This window comes from Primulina tabacum, chromosome 5 (assembly GCF_025594145.1).
Source record: "Primulina tabacum isolate GXHZ01 chromosome 5, ASM2559414v2, whole genome shotgun sequence".
Classification (NCBI taxonomy): domain Eukaryota; kingdom Viridiplantae; phylum Streptophyta; class Magnoliopsida; order Lamiales; family Gesneriaceae; genus Primulina; species Primulina tabacum.
This window is the reverse complement of record NC_134554.1, coordinates 5,170,245-5,187,212: the sequence shown is the minus strand read 5'-3', so window position 1 is coordinate 5,187,212 and position 16,968 is coordinate 5,170,245. Positions and strand designations below refer to the sequence as shown.

Below are 16,968 nucleotides of genomic sequence, written 5' to 3'. Positions count from 1 at the left end.
TTGAGTATCTCCCTATCATTACAAAATGGATGTAATGTTTTATTAAAGAATACAATATTATATATTGGTGGCCATAAATTCGAAGTATGATTACATTAAAAATTCTCATACTATGGTCATATTAAACTTTAATAATGTCAATGAAACATACCCATTATTATAGCTTTTATGAAATATTATTAACTTCGATGTAGACAAAGAAAGGGATTCTTAACTTCCAATCAAATGAACTCCCGCTTATGGATTGCTATATATATAATTGTGTGTGTTTATATATATTAATTTGTCTTAGTATGGATGATAGTTTTTCTTTTATACAATAGAGTAGGACGGACAATTACCTAACTATTGTCTACATGAGTGAGATTTGAACCTAAAAATCTCATACTTATTGAAAACTTCTCCTTTGTCCTTACCACCAGACCAAATTTTTTTTGACAGCATTGATGATAGTTTTTAAGTTGCCCATTCATGGAAAGAATTTTCTAATTCTTTTTCCATGTGTTTTTAAGGTGGTAACAATCAAATCGGCCCCTCGCTAGGCCCAAATGTGTGAACGAGTTATCATGTCGGGTCTAATACAGAATTTACTGGATCAGTTATATCAAATTGGGCTAACGGGATTTTGGGTCCATCAAAGCGAACAGAATTCGGACGCTGCTATTTTTCAGTTGACGCGACGCCTCCGATAAACGGTCACCGTTTCACCTGCTCATCCGTGTGCAAACCATGCACGCCCTATTTCGCTGCCCATAAATCTTGAAAACTGTTGAATTACTTCCTTTCGCCTCCAGCTGCAATGGTGGGCAAAAAGAAGGGTTCGATTTTGCGAGTTAAGATTTCGAGTCGAATAAATGCGGTAAAGTACGGCGGTTCCGGTGGCATTGCTTCGAAGCTCGACCAGCTGCGGCGGCTCCGAGAGGATCTGTCAGGCGCGGACTCTGTTTTGCTTGAAGAATTCCTCTCCCCTCTCCTTGACCTCCTTTTTGATAGTTCCAGCCCCGTTCGGAAATCCATCACTGAGTATGCACTTGTGTAATCCGACTATGTGGAATAACTCAATTAAGAGAGTTAATTGCTAAAGCAAATGTTTTCCATGTGTGTATGATAGTTTTGAAGGCCATGATCAAATTGCTAAATCAAATATTTTCCGTTGTTTACGACGAACTAACCGATGATATATCAATCTTTAGTGTCTACTGGCAATATATATTTTCCCTCATGACTGCCGGTTGTTATCTAATTGAAACCTTTATTCTACACGTTTTACAACTGCCTTCTAATTGAGCTTCATCAAGTTTCAGCTCTCTTTTATATAAAATAAATCTTGTGTTCAATCCAAGCTTGCTTGACGGTGAGGTAGTCGTGAACCTTAATCAGACGGAAAGCACTGCTGTTCATGAACAACCTCAATTCATTTCAAAGACGGAAATGTCTTTGAAAGGAAATGAATGTTCATGGAATATAACATCCCGAGAAATGTAAATTTCATTAGTGTTGAGATCGAGCAATTTGTAACCTTTATATCCAGGAGGATATCCAAGGAAAACCGACCGAATAGCACAAGCAACAAACTTAGTGCGGGTATGTGGGAGAGTAGAGCCAAAACAGAGGCAGCCGAAGACTTTTAAGTGGGAATAAACCGGGACCTTGTTATGAAGTAGTTCAAAAGGAGTCTTGTGAGATAGAAGGGGAGAAGGTGTCCGGTTGATGAGATATACAACAGTGAAGATACAATCACTCCAATATACCAGTGGAAGGTTAGATTGAAACACTAATGATCGCGCCACATTGTGGTTATGTTGATGTTTTCGCTCAACAACAGAATTTTGTTGTGGTCGGTCAACACATGCATGATATGCGACAATGCCTTTGGACTGAAAAAAATCAGTAAAACGTAATTCAGGAGCATTGCCCGCACGGACAGACTTGATTTGTTTCCCAAATTGGGTACGGATTAGATTACAAAATGTGGGGAATATATGCAAGACATCAGATTTGGCTTTAAGCATATACACCCAAGTAAACCGAGAATGATCGTCCACTATTGTAAGAAAAAACTTATACTCTTCAATACTAACTGGATGAAATGGACCCCAAATGTCAATATGAACAAGATCGAATATAGATGCACACATAGACTTATTTGATGGAAATGGTAATCTCTTTTGCTTGGAAAAGTGACAAACAAAGCATGGGTGTGAGATGTCATTTACAGGTGTACATTGTAGTTCATGTCCTATTACAGATAATCGAGTAAATGAAGGATGACCTAGTCTACAATGCCACAATTCAGTCTTATTGAAAGAAACGTTACAGATAGTAACCCATCCCAATCGTCTGCTTCATGCTTAAAGCCTGAATGTGACACAAAGATGAAGAAAATGAGACAGAACAATTCAAATTGGCTGTGATGGAACTAACTGAGAGTAAATTAAAACGGAATTGTGGGACAAAAAGGACATTATGCAACACCAAATGCAGTGATAAGCATACGGTTCCAATATGTGAAACAGGTATTGTGAGGCATTAGGCAATGTGACTGTGGAGCGAAAGCTGGTATAAGAGTGGAAAGAGGACAACGAACAACAAATATGATGTGTTGCTCCTGTGTCTAGTACCTAGCTGCTCTGTGACAGTAAACCAGAATCAAGGGACAAGGAATATATACCATTGAAGCATGAAACTGAAGGCTCATTGTGTTGTGGAGTCGTAATGGATCCAGGATGTGGATGAAGCTGAGAGCTTAAGATTGCAATAAGTTGCTTACATTGCTCTTGATTCAATGAAGTCTCACAAGGACTGGAAACTGAATCATTAGTAAGTCCCCGGGCTTGGTTGGCAGATGCGTTGCTTGGATATTGCTTGCTCTTGTACTTAGGATGACTAGGCAGATGCTTTGCTTGGATATTACTTGCTCTTGCATTCAGTTGTTTGTTTGTTAGTGCATTAACTTGATTGCCACTGTAGCATACTCAAGATGAAGGGGAAACACAGGCTACTGTGGATGATGGAAACGTTGCATATGATGGCCTAGATTTTTCTAGTCAACAAGCATCAGTATCTACTTCTGAATCTGCTTCTCGGGAAGATATTCCATCTGAAATTCAGACTGGTTATTCAGCCATAAAATCTGAAGTCACCGATGTCAAACTTCTGGAGGAAGAAATACCCGGTCTTTTTTGTCCACTCAAGATGGCAGAATTGATGAAAATTCATCCGCTCTTTTATCAACTTCTTCCAATTTAGAGGGTGCTAATAATGACAAAGTCGCTAATTTTGGTAGTTTTCCTGTAAAATTGGCCCAATCTTTGTCAACTGATAGGTCTGAGGAGCTTAGCCCTAAAGCAGCTGTAACAGATGCAACTAGCATCAATTCCTCAACGCCAACTTCTCTGGGCATGATAGCACAGCTGGTTTTCCCCAAGATAACAGCAACTGTCATTGGCCTTGTCGATGAACAAAAGGATCAGTTACAAGAGCTTGCGTTTTTGCGCATTATTGATGCTTATAAGCAAGTTACAGCGGCTGGAGGATGTCAACTGCGTGTTTGTAGTCTTGCACACTCAGGAATTGAGGTAAACCCCCATTGCATAGGTTGTTTTCTGAATCTTGTGATGATGTTTTCATGAAGGTTGTGTTACGATGACTTCGTTTAATGCAGTTTCCTTCAGAGTTAGATCCATGGAAGTTGCTAAAGATACATATATTTTCAGACTATGTAAAACATGAGGTAGTTTGAATTGAGTACTATTTGTTCTTCCTGGATCCAAGAAATCACGTTATCTTCTCCATCTTTATTTAACTGAATTGAAATCTATTTTCGTTTTTATGGTAAGTTCTTGTCGACTTCTTACACTCCCATAGGCTTATCGATAATGCTGCCCATTTTCTTCATTTTTTCTTCATTGGATGACCTCATATCTGAATATTTTGAGTTGTTCGAGATGTGTGACATGTAAGAATTCACCCCCACATGTTACTTTGTATGAACCTTAGCCTAGTGGCAATAACACTTTCCTTAAATGAGAGGCAGTGAGATCAGAATCAGTACTTAGGATCTTCCCCTCTTGGCTTGGTCAGAAATTATACATCATCTGATATTTAAAGCTGTAAGAAGTGTGAGACATCACTATAATTCATGTTTTGACGTCTGCAATGTTTGTTTGAGTTTTTTTTATTTGGATAGTCACTCTTGACTTTTTTCCTTCCGCAAAAGCATCACCTTGTGGTTTTTCTGTAGTAAATGTAGCTTACAACTCTTGTAAGTGGTCTTTCCTGAATTAGGATCCACCTGCAGCATATTACTAATTCATATCTGCCGTCTTCTAGTTGAGTTAATATGTGATTCCTGGAGATCTTGTGAGACTGGTTTAATAATTGCGATGCATATGAAATTGAATTTATCTATTATTTTACTGGATTTGCAATTCTTTGTTGCTTCATGGTTTTCACCATACTGATAATTTATGCATGTTTCCAGGGGCGCGAGATAACATTGCGTGTCCTCTACAGGCTATTTGGTGAGGCAGAAGAAGACCGTGACTTTTTTCTTCTACAACCGCCACATCAGTCTATGAAACTTTTCTTCTCCACGTGGTACATATCATGTCTCCTGTGTTCTGTTTTGTTACTTTTAAATGGATGGGGTATTGCACATTTGCACTTTTATGACATTGTCCTGTTTTTCCATGCAGTCGGAAACGCTAAGGGATTCTTTTCCCGCTTCGGACAAATCTCTAAATAGATTGCTTGGCGAAGTTCCTTATTTGCCAAATTAAATTTTTAAATTGTTGGAGTGCTTGTGTTCTCCTGGATGCAGTGCAGATGATAAAGAGTTACATGGTGGAGATCGAGTTACCCAGGGCCTCAGTATTGTATAGAGCCTGATTTTACTGAGACCTCCAATCCGAGATGCTACCCTCAAAATTGCTTTGAAGGTTTTCTTTTTACTATGTTTCACCATGCAACACTTTAGTCCCTGAAGGGACTGGTTGCTAGCCTCTATTTTCTATACTTTCTACTTTCAAAGTCTAGCATAGCCTTTTTAGATTTGGCTCGTCAAAATTGGCTGAGGGTGGTCTTCAAGAATTATTATCAAGAAACCATGTGAAACAGCAATGAAATGGTTATGAGGTTTCCTTATAGGTAAACTAGCCAAGTTGTATATGTGGATCACCTATTTTAGCATAGCATGCAACATTTTGTAGAGTCTGCCTGATCATCGACTTTGTAAGCACCAACCCCCTTCCAGAATACTATTGCGAGCCTGATTTCTCTCCCTTGAACGTGCTCCAGATTTCCAAATGAGGTTTTTTAGTTGCCTAGAGTATTTATTTTTGGATTGTAGTATTGTACATTCTTGCCCTGACCTTTTAGTTCTTATGGGCTTGCTTTCCTTACTAAAGGGTGATCTGTCTTTTTTTCCATGATATCTTCATAGAGTGCTGTTCATCATCTTGAAGAAGTGCGTATGAAGGCAATACGTCTGGTACTAAATAATTTACTTGCTCTTTTACTAATCTACTAGTTTTTTTCCCAAAACAACTACGACCTACTCATTTTTTGTTGTTTCAACTACTTAGGTGGCCAATAAACTTTATCCTTTATCATTCATATCTGAAAAAATTGAAGATTTTGCCGAGGAAATGTTGCTATCAGTTGTGAATGACAATCAAACAGTTGTTAAAAATGAGGCTGATGTTACACAATTGCTGATGGTAACTATCTCAAATTCAACATCATATCAGTAGTCAAGTGTTTACATCGCTTATATTCAAGTGCCTCAGTGTGCAAAGTTTGTAAAACTGGGGAATTGGAAGCAGTGTTATTTCTTGAACTTTATTTTTCGGGCAATGAGAAAGAAAAGAGGCATAATGGCATGATAAAGCATATGAAATCAACACAGTATTATTTAGCTTTATAAAGTAAAGTCTGTTCTTTCCCCTATAATCGAAGAATTCAAATTTCTGTCTGAGACTTTCTAAGCAAAGTCATTTACATATCTACTTATCCCAGAATTGTTTTTATCTTTTCAGCTACCTCCAGCGCAGCTAGAAAATGCGCTGAATAGAACGCCTGCCCTCAGGTTTCCTTTGGTTGCCCATGCAAACCAACCACACATAAGATCCTCACTTCCAAGGTTTTATCGTGTGTTGTGTGTGTGTGTTTGTGTGTACGAAGATATATATATATATATATATAGGTTGTCAAGCTGATTTTGTCTTTTTGTAGGGGGGTCAGATAGACCACCATGGATAATTTTTTCCCATTTCAGGTCCTCGCTGGTGGTTCTTGGCATTGCATCAGATGCTCAAACATCTAATCAGCCAAAAACAACTCAGAGTCCGACCGGAGAAAATGGGAATTCAGATAAGGGCGCAGTGACGGAATAGTAAAAGGAATTATCGACTTGACTGTTGTTTCTTCCCATCATTATGAAAGTAATGAAATAGTTTGCCAAAGAATATCGAAATAGGCAGCACTCGCATTGAAGTTTTGTTGAACTAGTTGACCAATTATTTGTTGAGTAAGTTGGAACCGCCTTTCGGTAACGAGGCTGAAATCATGATACATTTGGTGGGGGATTACTTCTTCCCAACAGTTTCACAGTCCACTGGATTGATAAAGTTTTAAGACATGTACCGTGTTTTTCTGTGTGAAGAAGATGCTTATGGAGAATGTTGTTATGTCGTGCGTCGACTGTTTCAGTGTACGTCCCAAGAGTAATTGGCGGCACGTGTTCTTGAAAGTTTATTTATGACATGTAATGATACAAATAAATTTAATGCATAGGTTTTTAAATTTAATTTCGGGCCCAACTGTTGCTTGTCTTTGTAAACGATGAATGGCCTGTCCGATGTATGTATACCCAAAGGACCATAAAGAAGTCATTCCATTTTCCTTGTGTATATACATACACACATAAATGACTTGGCTCACATTGGATCCTTGTGTCTTCTGTTTGTTATACTTAGGTAATTCGGTTAGGGGCAAAAGCATCGTCGATAAACAATTCTTATGTTGGGTGTGTTCGATGTCTAAACCTGAAAAAAGATTAAAAAAAAAGTGTTCGTAACTTTTTCCAAATTTGGATGCAAATGTCCATCGAGTGATCATATCATATTCATCGATAACGGGATAGTTAAACCTTGAATATTTTTTAATACAATAGAATTATTTTTCAAAATGGCCCTGCCTAATAAAAACTTAAAATCCATGACTAAAATTAAGGCCACAAGTCAGTAGTTGGGCTGCGTAGGCCCATCCGTGGCACCAAAAATATTTGTCGGAGTCCAATCCGTCGGCAAGACCAGTGGACACTCGATCGATCAGTATAGAGAGCAGGAGGTGACAGCGAGTGAGCAAAGCATGGGTGTGGACTACTACAAGATTCTTCAGGTGGACCGCAATGCCAAAGACGATGACCTCAAGAAAGCTTACCGCAAACTCGCCATGAAATGGCATCCCGATAAAAACCCTAACAACAAAAAAGATGCCGAAGCCAAATTCAAGCAAATCTCCGAAGCTTACGATGTATGTTTTCTAGGGCATCCACTCGCATTAAATGAACTAATTATTGTCTTTGTAATTCTTGGTTTTGTTTTGTGATTGCAGGTATTGAGCGATCCACAGAAGAGGGCAGTTTATGATCAGTACGGTGAGGAAGGATTGAAGGGACAGGTACCACCGCCTGGAGCTGGTGGAGGATTTTCAGGGGATGCAGGCGGACCGACCACTTTCCGTTTTAATCCCCGCCATGCAGACGACATTTTTTCTGAGTTTTTTGGGTTTTCTAGCCCGTTTGGCGGGGCAACGGACATGGGAGGCGGGTCACGGCTCCCTTCAGGTTTCCCTAAGCATATGGAGGATATATTTGCTTCATTTAGGAATACTACCGGTGGGGAAGGGGGCTCTGGTGGTGTGCCGCGCAAGGCTGCGTCTATTGAGAGGATGCTACCTTGTAGTTTGGAGGATTTATACAAAGGAACCTCCAAAAAGATGAAAATTTCGCGGGATGTTGCTGATGCCAGTGGGTAAGCTTGATAATTTTTAAGCTGTGACAGCGGATTTATTATTTTTGTTAATTATGTCTGGTAGGAGTTTAATTGGCTTTGGTTACGTTATCTCTGTAAGATTGGAAAAAAATTGTCGGTTTTCAAACGAAAATGTTTTTTTTCTAGCATAAAATTCTACAATTTATGAATTGCTGTTGGCTACAGATTTGAATTGATAGGTCAATTTATGGCTCAAAAAGTTTCAATTTTTTGTTGGTGTAAAGACGCCAACTATTAATTAAAAAAATCAGTTGATGAAGATTTCCCATTTTGGTAAATTTCATGTTTTTTTATCGTGTTAAGAGTTTAATTTGCTCACATTCAGGTGCTAAATCTTTTGTGCAGTTTTGGAACCACAGTCAGTTAATTTAGTTGAAATTTAAGTAAACTTAAAATAATAATTGTTTTCTTTAACTGATACTTTTACTTTTAATGCTGTAGCCATGCCATCTTTCAGTCTATAGGTTGCTGACTACGAAAATATGAAAATAAGACATCTGCAGACTGCATCTGGTCTCCTTTTGGATGGGCGGTTTTAAGTGTTCAGGCCCACCAGACTGCTAATGCTTGATTGTTTTAGTTAATAACTGGTAGAAACTTTGGTTTAACATTTATCCATGGCAGGCGAAAGTCCTAGGATTAGTAGTACTACTAGCGCGATATTAAAGATCGTTTTGTAATTGGGAATATTAATTTTAGGATGCTCACAGTCATGGTTTCTTTTGAATGTGCTGACAAGTTTGTCTTATATATTTCCAGTAGTGCATGGCTGATATTAAACTAGATGTTTGATCTATGGACCCCTCTTGATATATTTGTGTTTTCCCTTAAATCGAGGAAGCTGTAGAAGCATTACTCTATTCATTCTGGCTAATAAACATGGTGTTTGCTTCTGCCTGAAGATTGGTTTTCATCAATGTTCATAGCTTAGTATGTCAAGCTTGAATATCTGAATTAGCGTCTGAAGAATTTGTTGCCTACATTTTCCATCAATGGATTATCATGTGCCATGTAATGAAATAACTAAAAGTATTGAATATCCGCAAGCGTTATTTTAATTGTTCTTTTTCCAATCTGCTGTTAAAATTATTGCATGAACTCCATAATTGGTTCTAAATTTCAAACTAAATGCAAATTGTTGGGCTGAATAATATGCCATGCATGGTTGAGTGATGCAGAATGGAGATTGATCTGTTTTTATCGTGCTAATATAAGAACTTAAAATTTGTGTCGGGATGAATAAGGCATCACCAAATTTTTAAGAGTTGTGAAATAACGTTACTCCCACTTCCACTTTTCACTTATTGGGACATTTAGCAAATGTTTCCCCCACAATTAGATGTACCTATCCCTATCTTGGGCTCGCGAAGAATCAATTTTATGTGACGGCTATTTTTAGGTTTCTCAATTTAAATTTTCGGAAATATATGGTATTCCCATGGACATATTCTGACTTAAAATGTCATCTTTTAATTTAGGTTTTTGCAGTTTACTGCATATTGTTAGCGGCCCATACTTGTATCGAGTAAAAGGGCTTAAGGCCATATATTTCCTATAATCCTATAATTCTTCTGTTTGCAGGAGACCCTCTACCATGGAAGAAATTCTTACTATTGAGATTAGGCCGGGGTGGAAGAAGGGTACAAAGATAACTTTTCCGGAGAAAGGAAACGAGCAACGAGGTGTCATACCCTCTGACCTAGTATTCATCATTGATGAAAAGCCCCATGGCATGTTCAAGAGGGATGGTAATGATTTAATTTTCAGCCAAAAAATTTCTTTGGTTGAAGCTCTGACTGGTTATACCGCTCAAGTGACAACACTTGACGGACGGAACCTGACAATACCCATTAACAACATCATTAGTCCTACATATGAAGAAGTTGTGAAAGGAGAAGGGATGCCAATCCCGAAGGAACCTGGCAAAAAGGGGAACTTAAGAATCAAATTCAACATCAAGTTCCCAAGCAGGCTTACCTCAGAGCAGAAAAGTGGCATTAAACGATTATTTACATCCTCGTAAACTCTTGAGGTGGAGTACACTACCATGTGTAAGATCAAATCATTTTATTGGTTTGTCTTGTTCGTTGTTGGAAAGTATGTTGAGGGGTTGCATCAAAAACAGACATGTAGGCTTTACTCTCTATTTTTGTTAATGTTTATTTATGATCTAAGTGCTAACCTTCTTTTAGAAAATATATGTGTGATCCCTTTTACAATTGAGCTTGATGACAGTCAAAATGTCATGCGTGCTATACTACATCATACATCTACTTACTGCTTCAGTTCTCTCTTTGATGGTTATGTACGAGAAGTGCAGGTTCCCAGTTATCGAACTTCACAAATTTGTTGATTTTTGTTCGGTCCTAGGTTTCACATCAGACAAGCTTGTTGGTGGTGCACACAAGCAGGATCAGTAATGTCATGGTTGAATTTTGGAGAAATATTGTCTTGGAACGTGAGACCGAACGTGGGATGATATTGTTGACTTAGAGATATGCTGTGGTAATCTTTATGCTTTATCCTGGATGGAATGAGAAGTGTTCCGAACAAACTCTCGGGTCCAATTTTCTATGGTAATTTAACATCACGATTAAAAGTTTTTTGGCCCTCAATTGTTGGTTTACTTTGATAATTATGCTACTACACGAATACGATGAAGGGGGAATGGTTTATCCTATTCGGCTGGTTTTTCAACCCCATCGAGATATCAAATACTACATTGAATTGTGCGAGGCAACTAATTTATTTCATATAAAATTCAAATTTTGAAGTGAAATAACAAATTTTATTTAAAAAAAAAAATCTATTAAAATGGGAAATTATAATAGTTTAACAAAGCGGCATCGTCATCTTGTCTTTTGTTTCACAGTTCTCGCGTAGCATGCTAGCTCAACTGCAATTCCATGTCCATCCGTTTATGCTATTAATTGTGTGTTTGGGTTGATAGAAGGTTCTGAAAAACCGACGTAGCTTTGAACTTGCTAAGGTCTCAAATTGGGTATTTGAGTTTTCTTACATTTACGTGATTTGGATTTAATAGTATTCTTTTCTGATATTGAGACAAGTTTATAGATTCATGCGACACATCTGTTTGGTGCATGATAAAATTTCGCTTACAGTGTTATTTTGGCTCTTCAACACAAGTTGCCTTAAATGTCGGGAGGGTGTTCAGAGGTAGGCCAATGTTATAGCTCTGACACGGGACTCTTGAGTCTTGACCCATTGGCTGGCTATGTTTCATTCATTCATCTTCATCGCATTTGGTATTAAAGATCAGCAAAGCGACAGCACTCAAAATCGAAGTTATTGGTAAATCGCCATAAAAGACAGACCACAATTCATTTCATTGAGAGAGCAATAGCCCAAACAAAACTTAAGACAGACACCTAAATACAATGAGAAACCCTAAAAACCAACTGCTAACCTTATGGCTTCCAATTACTTAGCCGCCAAAGCCGTAAAGAGTTCGTCCTTGCCTCTTGAGGGCGTAAACGACATCCATCGCAGGTGACAGTCTTTCGGCGGGCGTGCTCGGTGTAAGTAACAGCGTCGCGGATGACATTCTCGAGGAAGATCTTGAGAACGCCACGGGTCTCCTCGTATATGAGCCCACTGATGCGCTTCACGCCACCACGGCGAGCCAGCCGCCGAATAGCCGGCTTGGTGATGCCCTGGATGTTATCTCGCAGAACCTTGCGATGACGCTTTGCTCCGCCCTTTCCCAAACCCTTGCCGCCCTTGCCTCTGCCTGACATTTTTTATGCTCTCTCGGTTTTACAGATGGATTTGATTTACAGCGGGGGTTCGACTTATATAGGGAGAGGTTCTACGCGAGAGTGAGTATGCGCCATCCATCGCCTTTTGTTTGTCGACGGTGCAAAAGAGAAATCCGGGTTTAGTTATTAAATGATTTATGAGCCGTCGATCCGTCGAAGCAACGGTGCAGAATACGATAATTTATGATCGAATGCATAGGTGCTTTTATTTTATTAAATCTTTTTTGATTGATCATAATATATTATTTCTCAAATTTAACGATGATATATTTGTATATTAGCACTCTTCAAAATAAAAAATATTTAAATATAAATTAATATTTATGGTTTATCTGCAAGTAGGTCTCTTGCGAGACGATCTCACAAATATTTATCTGTGAAACGATTTAACCCTACCGATATTCACAATAAAAAGTAATATTCTTAATATAAAAAATAATATTCTTAGCATACAAATAATATTCTTTTATGGATGATTCAAATAAGATATCTGTCTCACAAAATACGACCCGTAAGACCGTCTCACACAAGTTTTTGCTCATAGTCCTCAAGGGAAAAAAAAAAAAAAAAAAGGGAAAAATTTATTGTCCATGTCAAACCAACATATACTAATTATTCCTTCTAGCATCAGATTCAGAGATCGAATTATTATGATACTTGGGTTTACAAAGTACATAAGGTTGAACAAGATTACAGGAAGTTGCTCACACAGCTGATTCACTAAACCACCATTCAATCGATAATCTATTGTCCAAACTTCTAGTTGAGCAGCCCAGAAAGCTCACCCTTTTCATACATGGAGGTCAATATATCACAGCCACCGACCAATTCACCATCAACAAATATCTGAGGGAATGTTGGCCAGTTACTGTACTTCTTCAACGTCTCCCTCAACCCGTAATTATACTCATCATCCAGTACATCGATGCTTTCATAATCCACTCCTTGACTTTCAAGAATCGCCACCACCCTCTGTGAGAATCCACATAATGGGGCACTTCTTGATCCCTTGATGAATGCCACTACTTTGTTTTCTTTCACTAGTCTGTCAATAAGATCCTCGAGAGGTACTGTTAACTGGACATGACGCCCTGGTGTTAACCTTAGATCAGATTTCTTTTTGGGAGACTTCTTTACCCATGTTGAGTTTCCTGGTTCATTGCCTACTGGTACCTTACCTGTGGCAGCTATATGTTCTTCCATCCACGATTTCCATGCTTCGGTTAAAGAATTTTTATCAGGCCCCTCTACCAGCCCAACCTAAAAAAATATAACTGATTTCAATGTTCAACGGGAAACAATAAAAATGACAAAAACTTACAAAAAACACATTGATGCAAGATACTTCTATAGCTCCAATGTCATCCACATCTAAGCTTCCTATTTTTTCATCTGATTTTTTGTATCATCGTTCTCATTGTGTGCCATCAGCATAATTTCATCTGCTTCGCATCTTAAAATGAATTTTACTCCCTAGTACTTAAATTGGTTTTTTCCTCATTCAAGAAACATTTTATTCAAGCAATTCATATCATCTCTGTTAATGACTACAACAGATGCCAGCTTTTTTATTTTTTTTTACCTCTGTCGCTAATATGGGTGCTTTGCTAATTTATTAGTAGACGCGTACTTCTGTTGGTGCGCTATGCAATACGACATCACAAGAAGGTTAAGCATCGTACACACCAGATAATCATGAAAGAGAAGCGATTAACCATTTTAGGTACAAATGATTAAACAAGATTCCAATAGGTTGGCATAGCTACTCCTAAGATGTTTAATGTATTTGGCAGCCAAAAATGACTTCAAGCCAAACACCTCTGCAGATGGCAGTCTAGATCGATAAAAGGAACCCAAACCGATTTTTTAATAGTGCGATAAACAAGTGCATCACTTGGTTAGAAAAATTTTGAGTTGCTACAGATCAAATATGGTTTTGCAACCATTAAGCTCTTCTATACTAATTTTCTAAAATTGATTCGAAATCCAGCCAATACAGAACTCATCCGAAATCTAAGTCTATTTTTCAATCCAAAAACAACTCACTGAGAATAATTCCCCGCCTTCCTCTGCCAACACAATAAGCAACTCGATAAAGGGGGGAAAAAAGAAAAAGAATTCCTAGCAACCACTCATTTACGAAATAACATCACCAACAATTATAATCGAATCTAGACCTATAAAAGATACCTTGACGGAGCTGCACAGCTCAGGGACGGATTTCTTGTGTCCGAGAACACTGGCGGCGAGATTCCTTGTTATGCCGATGAATTGAATATCACCGCCACCGCTGTAAACAGCATACACACCGGAATCTGATGGGAGGATTCCCGTAATCGAATAATCCGACGGTATCGCCACCAAATCAGTCTCCGAGAGCTTCTTAAGAGCCGAAACGATTGCCCTGGGATTGCGGTTTCGAGAAAAAGTTTTGCGTCCAAGGGTTATTGAGGAGAACAATACGGCTGGTTTGGGAAGTGAATAGAAGGATATGGAGGGTGCATATCGGGAAGAAACATTGGAGAACAAGGGAAGATTGGAAGAAGGGGAGAGGTTGAGTGCCGCCATGGAATTGAATTGATATTTTGTGGAAATGGCCAATTATTACGAACAATCGCACGTAAATTTAAAAAACAAAACTGAAACAAAGATCTAGACAAAAATTAATAAGTTAAGTCTATTTTTCTTAAATTTAAAGCCGAAAATGTATGTGAGAGAGTTGAAAAGTCAAAATTCTACCAAAAAATAAACAACCAAATGTAGATGTATTTGTAAGCAACTGTCCTTACTTTAAAAACGTTTACGAGTGAAAAAAGTTTAATTTGGACGAGGCCATAATAACAGAAAAGCACAAGTGTGCCAGCGAGCATATTTTTGCTCTTCCCGGGTGTTCGAAATGATTGAATAAGACAGGTTCCCATCTCCGTCCAAACCCCTCCGAAAATCACCCAAAACTCTAAGCCTTAGCTATTCCCCAGTTACAATGGCTGATCGGAATGATCAGAAAAGGACCCTAACGATCCCGCCGTACATGAAAGCCGTGTCGGGTTCCCTGGGGGGAATAGTGGAGGCATCCTGCTTGCAACCGATCGACGTTATCAAAACCCGGCTCCAATTGGACAGCTCCGGTTCTTACAAAGGCATCATCCACTGCGGCACCACCATTGCGCGAAACGAGGGCTTTCGGGCCCTCTGGAAGGGATTGACGCCGTTTGCCACACATTTGACGCTCAAATACGCGCTGCGGATGGGGTCCAATGCGGTCCTGCAGGCTGCGTTTAAGGACTCTAATACGGGGAATCTGAGCCATCACGGTCGAATGGTGGCTGGATTCGGTGCTGGTGTGCTCGAAGCTCTTGTTATTGTCACTCCCTTTGAGGTTTGTTAGTTGTTTTTTTCTTTTTAAATTGTATGATCATTTTCTCTCTCTCTCTCTCACTTTTTTCTTGTGGTTACTGGTGGTAATTTAAGTGCAGAAAAGATATCGTTTTAGCTTAGCTGCTTTTTTAAGAAACACCAAGAATGAAATTCTGCCTTTCACATGGTGTTACGGTCACTATCAGTTGCAGCTTGGGAGATTCTGCCAGCTGGAAATGTCATGGCTGTGAATAATTGGATTATGCATTAAAAAAAAAGGCCAACTTTAGCGATTAAGATAATCCCTCAAATTGTTACTGTTTCTTGATTACAAGTTTGTAGTTAAAAGATAAGATCACATGTTTGCTTCTCATCTATTTTATCACAATCTAAAGTTCAGAGGAGTATGTGTTTTATGTGTTTGATTTTACCTATTTAATCCAACCGAAACATGATCTTAACTGCTGCAAATGTCAGGAACATGAGTTCCATTAGCATGGATCGGAACATGATCATGTATACAGTCCACAAAATATAGTTCCCATGTGCTGATGGCATTGATTTCAAGTTCTGAGTTAATATGGTTTAAAAGAGCAAAAGACATGGAGGATTGGATTGCTGATAACAATCAATTTCTATGCTTTCGCAGCTTCTTAAAACATCATGGTTATTTATCAAAAGCTTCTGTTTGCATCAGTTTTCTTTGCGAATTCCAGACCTCTCCTCGTTTGTTTTGTCTGTCTGGTTAAGCATGAAATTTTTGGCGCTTCAAAAATACTTTGTATGACTTATTGAGAAATAAGAATCTATAATAGTGGATGTACTTGGTATAATATCGCAACTGTCATAATACATGTGGGTACTGGATGTTGGGATGGATTACTGCAAATGAAATTGATCAATGCAGGTGGTGAAAATAAGACTGCAGCAGCAGAGAGGCTTGAGTCCTGAGCTCCTAATGTACAAGGGCCCTATTAATTGTGCTCGAATGATCATTCGTGAAGAGGGCCTGCTTGGTCTGTGGGCGGGAGCCACTCCAACTATCATGCGTAATGGAACAAACCAAGCTGCAATGTTCACAGCCAAGAATGCCTTTGATGGGATTTTGTGGAGAAAACATGAAGGTGACGGGAAGGTGCTCCTGCCTTGGCAGTCTATGATATCAGGATTTCTTGCAGGGACCGCTGGTCCTGTATGTACAGGTCCCTTTGATGTGGTAAAAACGAGGCTTATGGCTCAGAGCCGTTCTGGAGGCGAGTTAAAGTATAAAGGCTTGTTTCATGCTATCAAAACAATATATGCAGAGGAAGGGCTGCGTGCACTGTGGAGAGGATTATTGCCTCGGCTGATGAGAATCCCACCTGGTCAGGCAATAGTGTGGGCTGTGGCTGATCAAGTAACTGGCATTTATGAGAAGAGATACATACGTAATGCAACCTTGTAGCTCCAACCTTCCTCTTTTTTTGTTTCCCCTTTTTCTGAATATTTTTGTTACCTGTATGATGGGCCCATTCATGGGTATCAAAAATTTTTATTATTATTTTTTTTGTATCACGGAAGAATATCAGACAACTGTTTGCATCTGCAATTTGTAGCTGTCAAATAACCGGTTCGATATTTGTTCATTGCATCAACATTAGATTACTTGAAATGTCGTTTTTTTACCTTTTAATATGATATATTAAATGATCGAGCAAGGACTCCGAGGTTCAGGTCTTCAGGAATGCAAAATTTTGAATAATGTTTTTAGCAAAAAATTTAGATTTGTAGATAGG

General features: G+C 38.7%; 5 protein-coding genes across 6 annotated transcripts; 3 read left to right on the top strand and 2 right to left on the bottom strand.

The window, feature by feature from the left end:
• Positions 1-574: 574 nt before the first annotated feature.
• LOC142545805 (uncharacterized) lies at positions 575-6,948 on the top strand. 2 transcript variants are annotated; one of them, XM_075653191.1, is made up of 8 exons: positions 575-3,578; positions 3,665-3,733; positions 4,484-4,599; positions 4,698-4,940; positions 5,444-5,491; positions 5,586-5,720; positions 6,039-6,142; positions 6,278-6,948. In XM_075653191.1, the coding sequence occupies exons 1-4, from the start codon at positions 3,402-3,404 to the stop codon at positions 4,708-4,710; spliced, it is 375 nt and encodes a 124-aa protein (XP_075509306.1). In that variant the 5' UTR covers positions 575-3,401; the 3' UTR covers positions 4,711-4,940; positions 5,444-5,491; positions 5,586-5,720; positions 6,039-6,142; positions 6,278-6,948. The 2 variants fall into 2 exon arrangements, with proteins under 2 accessions (XP_075509306.1, XP_075509307.1); XM_075653192.1 differs by lacking the exon at positions 3,665-3,733 and having other exon boundaries at positions 586-1,023.
• Positions 6,949-7,260: 312 nt separating this feature from the next.
• On the top strand, positions 7,261-10,231 carry LOC142545803 (uncharacterized). The gene is made up of 3 exons (XM_075653189.1): positions 7,261-7,536; positions 7,618-8,036; positions 9,639-10,231. Exons 1-3 carry the CDS (start codon positions 7,372-7,374, stop codon positions 10,078-10,080), a joined length of 1,026 nt encoding a protein of 341 aa, XP_075509304.1. The 5' UTR covers positions 7,261-7,371; the 3' UTR covers positions 10,081-10,231.
• Positions 10,232-11,347: 1,116 nt separating this feature from the next.
• Positions 11,348-11,979, bottom strand: LOC142545804 (histone H4-like). Its single transcript, XM_075653190.1, is given in 2 exon segments — positions 11,348-11,565; positions 11,567-11,979. Coding segments are annotated over 2 exon segments (312 nt in total). The 5' UTR covers positions 11,816-11,979; the 3' UTR covers positions 11,348-11,502.
• A 450-nt stretch (positions 11,980-12,429) lies between these two features.
• LOC142545802 (bifunctional monothiol glutaredoxin-S16, chloroplastic) lies at positions 12,430-14,456 on the bottom strand. Its single transcript, XM_075653188.1, has 2 exons — positions 14,027-14,456; positions 12,430-13,096 (listed from the first exon to the last, which is right to left on the bottom strand). Exons 1-2 carry the CDS (start codon positions 14,402-14,404, stop codon positions 12,596-12,598), a joined length of 879 nt encoding a protein of 292 aa, XP_075509303.1. The 5' UTR covers positions 14,405-14,456; the 3' UTR covers positions 12,430-12,595.
• Positions 14,457-14,641: 185 nt separating this feature from the next.
• LOC142545801 (mitochondrial succinate-fumarate transporter 1-like) lies at positions 14,642-16,819 on the top strand. Its single transcript, XM_075653187.1, has 2 exons — positions 14,642-15,215; positions 16,101-16,819. The coding sequence occupies exons 1-2, from the start codon at positions 14,820-14,822 to the stop codon at positions 16,635-16,637; spliced, it is 933 nt and encodes a 310-aa protein (XP_075509302.1). The 5' UTR covers positions 14,642-14,819; the 3' UTR covers positions 16,638-16,819.
• Positions 16,820-16,968: the final 149 nt, after the last annotated feature.

Bases quoted from the DNA above. Each gene is read 5' to 3' on its own strand.
- LOC142545802 (XM_075653188.1), bottom strand. From the start codon at position 14,404: ATGGCGGCACTCAACCTCTCCCCTTCTTCCAATCTTCCCTTGTTCTCC. The intron at 13,097-14,026 runs GTATCTTTTATA...ATATTTTTTTAG, and splicing joins AGCTGTGCAGCTCCGTCAAG to GTTGGGCTGGTAGAGGGGCC.
- LOC142545803 (XM_075653189.1), top strand. From the start codon at position 7,372: ATGGGTGTGGACTACTACAAGATTCTTCAGGTGGACCGCAATGCCAAA. The intron at 7,537-7,617 runs GTATGTTTTCTA...TTGTGATTGCAG, and splicing joins AAATCTCCGAAGCTTACGAT to GTATTGAGCGATCCACAGAA. The intron at 8,037-9,638 runs GTAAGCTTGATA...TTCTGTTTGCAG, and splicing joins GATGTTGCTGATGCCAGTGG to GAGACCCTCTACCATGGAAG.
- LOC142545801 (XM_075653187.1), top strand. From the start codon at position 14,820: ATGGCTGATCGGAATGATCAGAAAAGGACCCTAACGATCCCGCCGTAC. The intron at 15,216-16,100 runs GTTTGTTAGTTG...TGATCAATGCAG, and splicing joins TTATTGTCACTCCCTTTGAG to GTGGTGAAAATAAGACTGCA.
- LOC142545805 (XM_075653191.1), top strand. From the start codon at position 3,402: ATGATAGCACAGCTGGTTTTCCCCAAGATAACAGCAACTGTCATTGGC. The intron at 3,579-3,664 runs GTAAACCCCCAT...CGTTTAATGCAG, and splicing joins TTGCACACTCAGGAATTGAG to TTTCCTTCAGAGTTAGATCC. The intron at 3,734-4,483 runs GTAGTTTGAATT...GCATGTTTCCAG, and splicing joins CAGACTATGTAAAACATGAG to GGGCGCGAGATAACATTGCG.